The sequence below is a fragment of the Anolis carolinensis genome, chromosome 2, assembly GCF_035594765.1.
Source record: "Anolis carolinensis isolate JA03-04 chromosome 2, rAnoCar3.1.pri, whole genome shotgun sequence".
In the NCBI taxonomy this organism is placed as follows: domain Eukaryota; kingdom Metazoa; phylum Chordata; class Lepidosauria; order Squamata; family Dactyloidae; genus Anolis; species Anolis carolinensis.
In genome coordinates this window covers 36,086,278-36,098,361 of record NC_085842.1, presented here as the reverse complement: position 1 = coordinate 36,098,361, position 12,084 = coordinate 36,086,278, and the positions used below count along the sequence as shown (strand labels likewise).

The 12,084-nt window shown below is 41.0% G+C and overlaps 1 protein-coding gene across 15 annotated transcripts in view; it reads left to right on the top strand.

Annotated features, from left to right (window-relative positions):
• The window catches only part of cfap20dc (CFAP20 domain containing), a 294,908-nt gene that overhangs the window by 271,400 nt on the left and 11,424 nt on the right, over positions 1 to 12,084 (top strand). For 14 of the 15 annotated variants that reach the window (XM_062969646.1, XM_008105414.3, XM_008105415.3 and 11 more), the window contains one exon: positions 1,871 to 1,965. The exons of the other annotated variant lie outside the window; for it this stretch is intronic. In XM_062969646.1, the coding sequence (XP_062825716.1) occupies positions 1,871 to 1,965 (95 nt within the window). The remainder of the gene's footprint in view (positions 1 to 1,870; positions 1,966 to 12,084) is intronic. 15 annotated transcript variants of the gene reach the window in all.

The window sequence follows — 12,084 nt, the reverse complement described above, 5'->3', positions numbered from 1 at the left end:
TTGCCCAAAGGTGCCTTGTGGGTTTCCATGGCAAAGCTCCGTTATTTCAGACATCACAATTTTCAAATTGAGTCAGAAAGAAACTGTCATTGTGAAACCTTATTTGGAAGGGAGTTTAAGTGTTATATAAGCACTAGCCAAATAAGTCTTTGTTGACTTATTTTGTGTATAAGATAAATTTGCATTATCTCAGGACTTAATGTTTCATATTTTAGTGCCTTTCAAAGTTTCAAAATTTAGCTGATTTTTTGGAAATACTGTATTAAAAAAACATTTGATTCTACTTATATTCGCCATCTGAAATGTATATTAATATCATATTTTATTATTGTTCTGATTGCACTGGTATTTATAATTTAAACAATTACTAGTCTTTGTGCTGCATTTTTATTTGTAGATTAGTCACATTGCTCATTTTAATTTTTTAATTAAATTCACTTTGAATATATATTTGAAAATATGCTTTCCTCCATCTCATCCTGGGATACCACTCACTTATACTTGTGTTAAACAAGTATGGAAACATGCATACATGTTTATAAATCAGCAGTGAAGCAACTCACACTAAACTCTTTGATCTTAGTAATTCAAATACAGAACCACAATTAAAAGTGAGTGAAGTTTACCTACCCATGACAATTAATCGGGACCCCTTTTTAAGAATGCTATATTTAAAATAGAATTGGTATGCATTCGATTATTATTATTATTATTATTATTAGTGACACAAAGACATAGTATGACACAGCAAACGAGATATATATGCTGGATTTCGTATCACAAAATCACAAGTTGAACACTTCCCAAGTGTTTAGGATTGTGTGATGTATTTTCGGATTATGCGTGCAGATCCCAGTAAAGTGGCCTTTTGCAGTTGATAGTTCATAATTTTGTCAATGTTTATTGTTTCCAAATTCCAGCCGAGATCTTTTGGCACGGCACCCGGTGTGCCAATCACCACCAGGACCACCTGTACTGGTTTATGCCAGAGCCTTTGCAGTTTGACTTTGAGATCCTGATAATGTGTTTCCTGTTGTTTTTTGTCAATCTGACTGTCATCTGGTATAGCGACATCAATAATCCAAACTTTTTTCTTTTCCACAACCATGAGGCCTGGTGTGTTGTGTTCCAAAACTTTATCAGTCTGGATTTGAAAGTCCCACAGTATCTTTGCGTGCTCATTTTCCACTACCTTCAAAGGTTTGTGATCCCACCAGTTCTTTACTGCTGGGAGGTGGTACTTGAGGCATAAGTTCCAATGAATCATTTGGGTGACATAGTTGTGCCTCTGTTTGTAGTCCATCTATGCAATTTTCTTGCAGCAGTTGAGGATATGCTCAATAGTTTTGTCAGCTTCCTTACACAATCTGCATTTTGGGTCATCAGCTGATTTTTCGATCTTGGCCTTAATTGCATTTGTTCTGATGGCTTGCTCCTGGGCTGCAAGAATCAAGCCTTCTGTCTCCTTCTTCAGGGTTCCACTGGTGAGCCAAAGCCAGGTCTCCTTCTTATCAGCTTTTCCTTCAGTTTTGTCAAGGAACTGTCTATTATTATTATTAATAATAATAATAATAATAATAATAATAATAATAATAATATGTTTATGTTTATTTATACCCTACTTTTTCTCTCCACAAAGAGACTCAAAGCAGCTTATCTTCTCTATCGTATTTTTGTTTGTTTATAGTTTTTCAGCTATGGCAAATTGGAATTAGTTAAGGAGCAGAGGTATGGGAGCAGAAAATTGGGGAGAAAGAATCATGTTCTGTGTTTAAGTTGGTACAAAGTTGAATGTGCCATTTCATAACCTCTACATTTTATCTCTTTGTTTGTGCTTTTAAAAATTGTTGATTTAACTTATGTTTTTCAGGGACTGGTTAAATGTATTCAGCCCTCCTATAATCTCTCCTAGCCAGCAAGTAGTGGTAGAAAATGGTGGAACCAAGACAGATATGAGTATTCAAGGTAAGAACTGTGTGCATGAAAGAGATATTCTCCATGCACTTGTCAAAGTACCCAATTGAGAGCAAGAGGACATATCTCATTGAGATATAATATAGCTTGCTCCAGCCATGAAAATAATAGGTGTTAGGATCAAGCTGACCAGGAACCCATGCTGTTTGATATATATGTTGAAAGTTAAGTTATACAAATCCTGCTAATTCGTTGGCCATTGTACATACAGAAGGAACATTATTTTCAGAGTTTCAGTGACCAGGCTGGCAGGGGGATTCTAAGAGTTATACAGAATTTGACCTTTTTTGAAACTGAGCAGATTTCAATATGTTTTGAGAGATGCAGTGCCTAACCTACCTGGCATGGCCATTGCAGGGGTGGGCGCCTCCATGCGGCTAATGGCGCCTGCAGGGGGCTTCTCTTTCCCATGAGCCCTTTGCTTGGCGGGAAAGGTTCCCACCACGGATGTCAGCTGGCCTACCCGCCACCAGAGGCCGGGACCCGCTGCTGATCGGCCAGGGCAGCCTTCTTAAGGCTGCTCCTGGGCCAGTGAAGGCACTGAGCCTGCTTTCTTTGTCCCATCCCTCCCTCCCTGCATGTCTTGGTTTGTAGTATCACGTTTTTTGTTTTGTTTTGTCACAACTTGGTTAATGTTTGGCATGGGCCCTGGATCTGGTTTGCCTCCCCCGCCCCCACCAGATGGTGGGAGGAGTGTCCAGTGGTTGCCAGGGATGCGGGAGTAACGCTGGCCCGGTATTGACCTGGTTGCACCCTGGCAAGGTTTTGGTAATGCATGGCGGCCAACCCCTTCTGTTCCTATAATCAGTAAACAAGTTGTGGCCAGTTTTTCTCCAACCCTGTGCCTGTGTCATTTGTGGTCATCAAAGTGGGAGTTGAGTTGCCCATCCCCACGCAACAAATCATTAAAAAGTGTGTACTTAAAGTTCTGCAAAATATCTTGCACCAGTATTGTGTACACTTGGAAGAGAGCATATATAGCATAACCTGTTTACGCACCTCTGAGCTTAGAGCATGCTATACATTTATAATGAAAGTAGAATGGAGAATTATGATGATAGTGGGGGCTTTATTTCTATATTACCCCTCCCCTTTGCTGACAGTTTTCAGTTAATGAATATGGAGTGTGTGTGAACAAGGCTTATGAACCCAATTCTCTAATCTGTTTGCAAGGCAAAAATGGATAGGATGGGATAAAATGGTATTATTATGTGATATATCCAAATTAGATTATGTACTTCACAAGGTGTGCATTTAAAAAAGTTCAGTTGCCACAAAATGTAGCAGTCCATAAGGTGAAGCGATATGGGTTAAGCATCTGAATCATATTATGCCAATCCTGCCTCCGCTGCACAGGCTTCCTGAGTCCAGTTCCAGTACTAACTGAGAAGAAAGTCACCCTCCCATAGACAGCAAGAAACAACAATAATTGAGGGAATGAGGTGCCAGTAGGCACTCCCCATTTGCTAAAGTTAGGTGCGCATGGCCCCAAATGAAAGTGGAAAAACATGCATAAGAAATCCATCCTTTTTTCATCTTTGAGAACACTTCTTCAGGAATATGGGTTCTCCACTGCAATTCTAGAATCATACTGGAGGATTTACAAATGCCTAAGAAGTGCTATCTCTAGAATATCTAGGTTCTCATCATGCCTTTATGATCAACTTCCAACAGAAGTAGATTACAGATTCACACAAGAGCACTGCTTCTTAAACTGTGAGTCCCAACTCAAATTGGGGTCCCCTTAGCTCAATAGTAAACCAGGAAGTATGGAGGGCCATACTTAATTAGTAACAGTAATTAATTACTTTCTTACCATTTACTGATAATGAAAGAAAAAAATTTAAGTAATTTTTCAACTTCCCTTTATTCTGTCTTTCCTATTTTCATCTCGCCCAGTACACTTCTATTATTCTTCTCTGACCTATAGAAAGATCTAAATGTGACGACCCCATATATCTTGGTTGTGTATTTTGGCTACTCTGCTTTCAGGATTGAAGCCATCTTGGTGATTCATTCTCTAATACAGTTGGTGATCCTTGAATTGGGAATCTTTTCATGGCCGTGTAAATTTGTAATCACTTGTGACAGCAGACTAGCTGTCAAGAGAAGGCCTTGCTTTGAGGAATCTGACAATACTTTATGTTAAGGACTCTAAACATGCCAAAGGGAATGGAATAGTAATCCTCAAGTTAAAGACACATTAAATATACATTTCTTACTATCACCCTCAAAAAATCCTATTTTTAACTTAAGCCATGCTGTAGTTTCCCTAAAAATCTCACAGCTCAATAACTGAACCTTCAAAACCACTGGGATTGTAATGTAACTTGTCTTCAGAATGATGATCGATCTAAAGATGGTTTGGGCCATCTGCATCAGAATTATCGTTATGTTTTTCTCTTTACGTTTTCTCTTTTAGAGAATTTCATTGTAAATTATTTTGTATGAAAAACATCTGACATAAAAAAGAAGAGAGAGTATGCAGTGTTGAACTGTCCTATAGAACTCCTCGCCATTTCGTGTAATTGGCAGTTGAATTCAAAATGTTAGGAAATATACAAAGATTAGTGTACTAAGAAACATATCTATGAAGAAATTAAGCTTGTTTGTGGTCCATTAGTTTGTATGTCTTTTATATTTTTCCATTTCTTTGCAAACATTCGGATGGTCTTGGATTGTGAAAAATACAATGTACCTTAACTTCATCTTACAAATCTTTATTTCATCTTCATGATGTAAATCCTTGATAACATCTGGTATTGATTAAAATATTGTACTCAACTAGCTGTGGACTACTTACTGAAGCCACCTTGAGTCCCCCGGAGAGAAATGGCGACATATAAATAAAGTTTTATTATTATTTTACTATGACACAGCAAACAAGATAGATATGCTGGATTTCGTTAAGTATTATTATTATTATTACTATATAAGAAGCACTAAGCTAGATCTACTGAACAGGAAATTTACTTTGACCTAATAGCACATTATAATAGCACATTATATTGCTAAGAGAAATTTTTAGCATTGTACTCCTAAATGCAGAAATAAATAGACAATAGCACTTTCTAGGGATTTGGAGAACACTATTGGTCATTTGAGGACCAAAAAGAATGGATTCTATCATTTTATAGTGATAGGACTGTAAAAGTGAAGGGTCCTGGAGGAACTAATTTCTCCCCCCCCCCTCCACACACATAGTTGCCCACCCCAAATTACTCTGATTATATCCTACCTGCATCCAACCCATAGTAAAGTCCTTGCTAGAACCATTAAAATCAATGATACTTCATTTATTCATACCATGAGTATCTTAAGTCCCATTGATCTCAATGAGTTTACTCTGAGCAAACTACTCCTGGATCTTGCCCTTTGAACCATGTGAGCTAATTCTATGATGCAGAGGTTGATAGGATCAAGCCATATAGCACCATAAATAAAAGACATTTCATACCATTATATGAATTACAGCTGCAGTGGAAACTGCAAAACAAAAATCAGCTGCCAGCATAGGGAGGTTGATGCCTCCTAAATCACAGACACTCAAAGACGTGGCGATAACAAAATCAAGTTATCAGCCAAGAAAACCTGTGGTTATTTACTACTGGCCCAGAATACCCTTGTCAACTTTTATATGCATCTCTAATGACATCCTATAACAAGAACAAAAAAAATCAATTTTGTTGCTCATGCTAATAAAAGATCTCTGTGATATCCTTTATGTGGAACATAACTCATAGCAAATGCAAGAAAGGCTCACTTTTTCCATTTTAGAAGTCTTTCAGTTGGTGAAATGTTTGTTCTCAAACTGAGGAATAAGTGTCGGTTTGAACAGATGTGATGGATAAAAAAATGTGCTGCCTTTTGGGGGTTTTTTCCCCCTGAAAAGCCCTCCCTTTTGTGACTATCATATTTCTTTTGTTTTCTTTCTTGCCTAAGAATTACCTTCCCAGATCAGAACAGCAGGCAGCCCAACACCACTGGGCACTAATAAGCAGAGAATGATGGTGATACTCTTTCTAGTTGCTTGTAGCATCCAGAAGCACACAGTGGACCTGGACAACTCCTATAGATGCAATCTTCTGCTTCAGAGATGGACAGAGTGTGGCCTGCAGGATGTATTCAGCACTCAGGCACCATTTCTGCAGGCCCTGAAATCTTCTACTATTTCCCTGATCTCTTTTTAAAAAAATACAATTTGTAGGGAACTGTGCAAAAAATCTCCCAAACATGAGAAAATATAGCAAAATACCCCCACTACCTACCGGCGCGGGCCTTAAGATCTGCCAGGGAGGCCCTCCTCTCACTCCCACCAGCATTCCAAGCATGACTGGTGAGGACGAGGGAGTGGGCCTTCTCAGTGCCCCCCCCCCCCGGCTTTGGAACGCCCTCCCTAGAGAGATCAGGCAAGCCCCTACATTGCCCGCTTTCTGCAAGAAACTGAAAACCTGGTGGTTCCTGCAGGTCTTTGAGCAAGATTAGTTTGGTTATTTAACATGCTGACCCTGCTCTGCATACTATTCACCCCTTGGCCCTAAGTGTTAGGGATTCCCCTTCTTCTGAAGAGGAAGGGGAGCAGGAAAGTGTTAATGAGTCAGAGGGGCAGTTGGAATCAGGTGATTTTGCAAGTACCCACATTTCAGGAAAGGCGAAAGGAAACAGAGCAGAGACATCGTGCAGTTGAGTAATTGGGAACTGCCCTAGCAGCTGTGGGGGAATTCAGGGCTATAAATCAGAAGCAGGTGCAGTCAGCTTTTGCTGGTAACAAACTGACTGTAATGCCTAAGCCTTCGCTCCTCTTGTGCCTGCTTCGATTCTGCATCTGGGAAACTGCTCCTAAGGATTTATTGCTGTTTCTTTGTCTGAAGTAAGACTGCTACTTGGTTTGTGAATTTATCAGAGACTTAAGAACTGTGTTTGCCCTAAGACTACTTTGCTTTCTTTTGCATTATACCACTGAGTGTGCTGTTCTTTATGTTTTGCTGAAGTAAAGCAGCTTTCATTTACTTACCACAGTATTTTAAGGCTGTTCTTGAAAGACAAAACAGGATACTATGATATGCTGATGTACAAGTCTTTATCTATCCCTTATAATTGACTATGTCTACCTCGCACCCTGATTACTAGTATTTGACTCCTTGATGGAATATATTGATCGGAACTGTAACTGGGTCCATTTTAATTGAACTGTTTTTACTGTTGTCTTATGATGTTGTTTTATTATGTTTGTTATGTTCCTGCTGCTGTATGATGTTTTGACTATTGACTGTTTTTGCACACATGTTGAAAACCGCCCTGAGTCCTCTCGAGGAGATGGAGCAGTATATAAATAACGGCTTATTATTATTACCTCCCCACAATCCCAGTATCCTAAATACCAACATCATTTTCTGTAATCCCTCTCAAAATTGTGAAAGGAAGTAACATAGTGTCACCTCTAGTCAACCTTTTTGAAAAGGAGTGTCGAGGAACATGAAGGTAATTGGGTGTTCCATGTAGGGGAGGGAGGACACCCTACAGAAAGGGGCAGAAGGGATTTCCCCCTCCCCCCGGTTGTCCACACTTGTTCTACCTGCCTCCCTGAGAATAAATTGCATTGACCTCAGTACATCTTCCTTCTGAGTTGATATGTATAAGTTTGTATTGCTTCCTGAGCTGTAGCAATTTTTTGATGGTATCTAATCCATGTGGTTTCTACATTCAGACAGTTTCTGCTTTCCAACTGTTTTACGCTACAATTTCTGAACATGACAATTGGTCATGTTAACTTACACTAATAAGTGCTGGGGTCTACAGGGGTTCCTTCTCAATTGATTTTGGCACCTCAATATTTCAGGCAATGTGTTGCCTGCTAAGTACTAAATGGCATCAGACTGTTGGTGCTCAGGAGTCCTCCTTTAGCTCCTTGAGCTCTAACCATTAGAAAAGGTTTCAGGAAAGGCCTTAGGTAAAGGTTGAATGCAGTGATGTAGACTTGGAAAAATGTGAGTGTGCAGTTAAGATGGTAGTGCTGTCTACCTAGAGCTTATAAATGTTCAGTGGTGTCATCCAACATAATCAAAGCACCTTAGCTTCCAGTCTTTTATGGCAAAGCTTGTTTCAAAAGATCACCACTGATTTAATCCCATTTGGGGGTACTGTTAATGATTTAAAAATATATTTGGGGATTAAAGTATAAAGACCTTTATTGAATAGAAAAGGTACACTAGAAACATGTAATGCAGGGTATCTGTATTCAGTCAGCAGCTTCTAAAACTACTGTGGGAGAGTGGCACGTTGGGTTTTTTTATTGTCAAAAATTGATATCATATTTGTGCCCATTGGCTACAATTGTTTCTTTCTTTCCTGGAAACTCTCCAGAGGCCAGCAGCTGACCCATGGACCACCACTTTGAGCAGCACTGCTCCATGTAGCATAACCTGTAGCTTGTGTGATCTCAGCTGTAAATACATCCTGAACATTGTGAAGCCACTGCTGTTGACATAACAGTCCATTACTTTGAGCCAGCAGAGCATACAATGCAGTTACTTTGTACTGTCATTCTGAGAAAGAGGTAAACACTTACAATGAAATGTGGAATGCAGTTGCATTCAACTGAGAATTATTATTTGCTCTCACATTATTATCCATCACCTACCTTACTTTTTTCTAGCTGTATCAGAAAGACTTTTTGTGAAATAGTATCATAGCTCATTGCATTGTGCCACAGCTTTAAAATGGAATAGTCACAGAAAATGCTGGAAGCTGATAGCCAGAATTCGAAGTTCCCTAGTGACCTCTTCTCAGTCCACTGTCCTTGTTTATATGGATTATGTCATAAGATCGAGAAGAGTGCCGAACCTCTGTCACCTTCATCATCTGAAAATAGGTAGCAAAGGCAGAAAGTTTATAATATGTTTTTAAAAGTGTTCTTTTTTTTGACAGATCATGTTATGCAGCATGCTGCAAGTTCAGACAGAACAGACAGGGACCTCTAATTAAAGAAAATGTAATGTTTCATTACCTAATGAATAAACTAATATGAGTTTTGCTGTCAAAAGAGGTAGTGCTGCTCACTATTCAGATCATTTAAAAAACAGATTTCCCAATGTTATGAAGAACTAACCCATCCTTGACAGCTATAATAGCTAAATCAGATTGTTGTTTAGGGAGATCAGTACTGTATACATTTAAACACTGATGCTAAAAACAAACAATGCAGAGAAGTCATCTGAAACATCCTCTTGACTGTGCTTGGGGACAGACAGGTGATGCAAAATGCCTGTCTTCACACAATAGTTTTTGGCTCTTCTTTCACAAGCCAAATATCTTGCGTTTTTTCCCACTAATGTACCCATGTTATCACTTGGGTACATTTGATGAGCTCTGTGTTTCAATCTGATTATGTATATATGGTGCAGGCAGATGTGGTGGTCCTCATACATACATGCATGGATACTTGGATCCAAAGAGCTGCACAGAACATTTTTACATATACTGGGAGTTTCAGTGAGAGGACATTTTTTTTCCATTTCTAGCATTCAACTCTTGCTGCCACTGCTGGACAGATTGGTTTCAAATTGTAAATAAAGCAGAAGAATGAAACCCTTCTCTGAATGCACTATCAACCATTTTTCAATACTCTTCCTGATAATGGACCAAGCACAGGGAATCCCCCACAATTTCAAGAAGTTTCCTCTTGCACACTTCCCAAGCTGTCATCAGATTTCAAACAGTCCAAATGTTCATAAGAAGTATTAAGGATGGCCAGTGTGGAGCTGGCTCACCCAACAACTTAATTGAGTTAGAGTTCTTAGATCATCCGGGGGCCCTGGTAGTGGCGTAGTGTGTTAAAGCGCTGAGCTACTGAACTTGCGGACCGAAAGGTGCCAGGTTCAAATCCCGGGAGCGGAATGAGCGCCTGCTGTTAGCCCCAGCTCCTGCCAACCTAGCAGTTCGAAAACATGCAAATGTAAGTAGATCAATAGGTACCGCTCCGGCGGGAAGGTAACGGCGCTCCATGCAGTCATGCCGGCCACATGACCTTGGAGGTATCTACGGACAATGCCGGCTCTTCGGCTTAGAAATGGAGATGAGCACCAACCCCCAGAGTCGGTTACGACTGGACGTAATGTCAGGGGAAAAACGTCAGGGATGTTTTTGCACTGGTTAAAGACCTATAATGTAATTTAGCAATTGCTAAATGGTGGAAGAAAATTGAAGAATTGATTTGTACATGAAGAATTCCACTTCTTGAATTTTTGTTTTATAATTTACAGCTGTCTTGACTGCTCCTCCCAAGAAGAGTTTGGTTATTCCGGTTTGATAATGTCACGACCCAGGCTACAGGGCACCAATAACCATACACAGAGGCCAGATTCTATCTAATATCTTTATTAAGGAAATATATAAGATTAATAAAAATAAATGTAAAAGTTAGTTCAGAAGCAGACCTTTCAGGAAAGGTCAAAATTAGTCCAAAAAAGCAATGTCCAATATGAAATATTATGTTCCAAAGTTGTAATCCAATAACCGAAACACTCACTTTGCCAGGCAAAGTGAGGGGAGATGACAAGGTCCTTTAGTCCATAAACTTGAGCAAGGCTAGGAAATAACTTGATACTTGAAGCAAGGCTTAAAACGTGGAACAAGGTAACAAGGAACAAGAACAAGGTCCGTGGAATAACTTGGTAAAATCCGTGATACAAGGCAAGGTATAGTCCTGGAAAACAAGCAAGGTCCGTAGGTAAACAAAGGCTGGAAACTGGAGCGAAGGCTGGGAAGCAGGGCAAGGCTTGAGCAGGAACGAGGCTTGAAACGGAGCGCGCTGTCCAGACACAACTCGCTCCGGAGGCTGACGAATTGACTCCGCGAAGTTACTACGCGGGTAAAACACCTATATAGAGTCTAACTTTCTCGCCGAAGCAGTTCTCTGGGAACCAGAAACGAAAGCTAAACTCTGGGACCAGATGTTTGACTCCCTAAAGATTCTCACGGAAAGCAGTCTTAATTGGCTACATTCTTAGCTGCAATTCTAGCACTCCTGCGCGAAGCTGCTTCCAAACCCCTCTGTTGTTTACAAAACTCACGGCGCAAGAACACGGGAGATGTGGGCTCTGGGTTTGTTTGACATACTTCTGGGACACAACTTTCTTGCAGGTGCAAGGTTCCCAGATCTGCCTGGGAAAGATCTGGCTGAGAAGATTCCAGTTCTGACTGGGAAGGTAAAAAACCCAAGTTTTCTTCTTCATCAGGGATTACAATGTCCTGAGCAGGACTACAAGGCCCATGGGTCATCACACTATCCCCCTCCTCAAGGCCCCTCCCAAACTGGGGCCCTCTCCCCGAGGCGCGAGGTCGCGGCTTGGCGGGATAGGTCTGATGAAAGCGACGGGTTAGATCAGGAGCATGGACTGTGGAGGCGTCTTCCCAAGAGCGTTCCTCAGGGCCAAAACCCACCCAGTCAATGAGATATTGTAGGCGGCGGCGGTGAAAGCGAGAATCCAAAATGTCCTCAACCTCGAACTCCTCCTCCCCATTCATCAAAACAGGAGGGGGGGCCGGTTGGTCTGTATCAGGATGCACACCATCCGCCGGAAGGAGCAGGGAACGGTGAAACACTGGGTGGATGCGCATTGAACGCGGAAGTTGGAGTTTGAAAGTCACGGGGTTTAATTGCGCCACCACTGGATAGGGGCCAATGAAACGGGCATCTAACTTCCGGCAAGGGCGGTGGGAGGGCAGAAAGCGAGTGGACAGAAAAACCCGATCTCCTACCTTGATTTCGGGGCCCGGCTGGCGATGTTTGTCAGCGTGGCGTTTATAGTCCTCCTTGGCTTGGTCTAGTTGCTGGAGCAAAAGTTGTTGTACCGCTGTGAGTTCCTGCAGCCAATCCTCTGCTGCGGGAACTTCTGAAGTTTCAATGACAGGGGGAAAGAAACGTGGATGGAAGCCGTAGTTTGCAAAGAACGGCGTTTCTTTTGTAGAAGCTTGAACTCCATTGTTGTAGGCAAACTCTGACAGTGGTAACAGAGAAGCCCAATTGTCCTGTTGGTAGTTTACATAACAGCGAAGATACTGCTCCAAAGTGGCATTGGTGCGCTCCGTTTGCCCATCTGTTTGGGGATG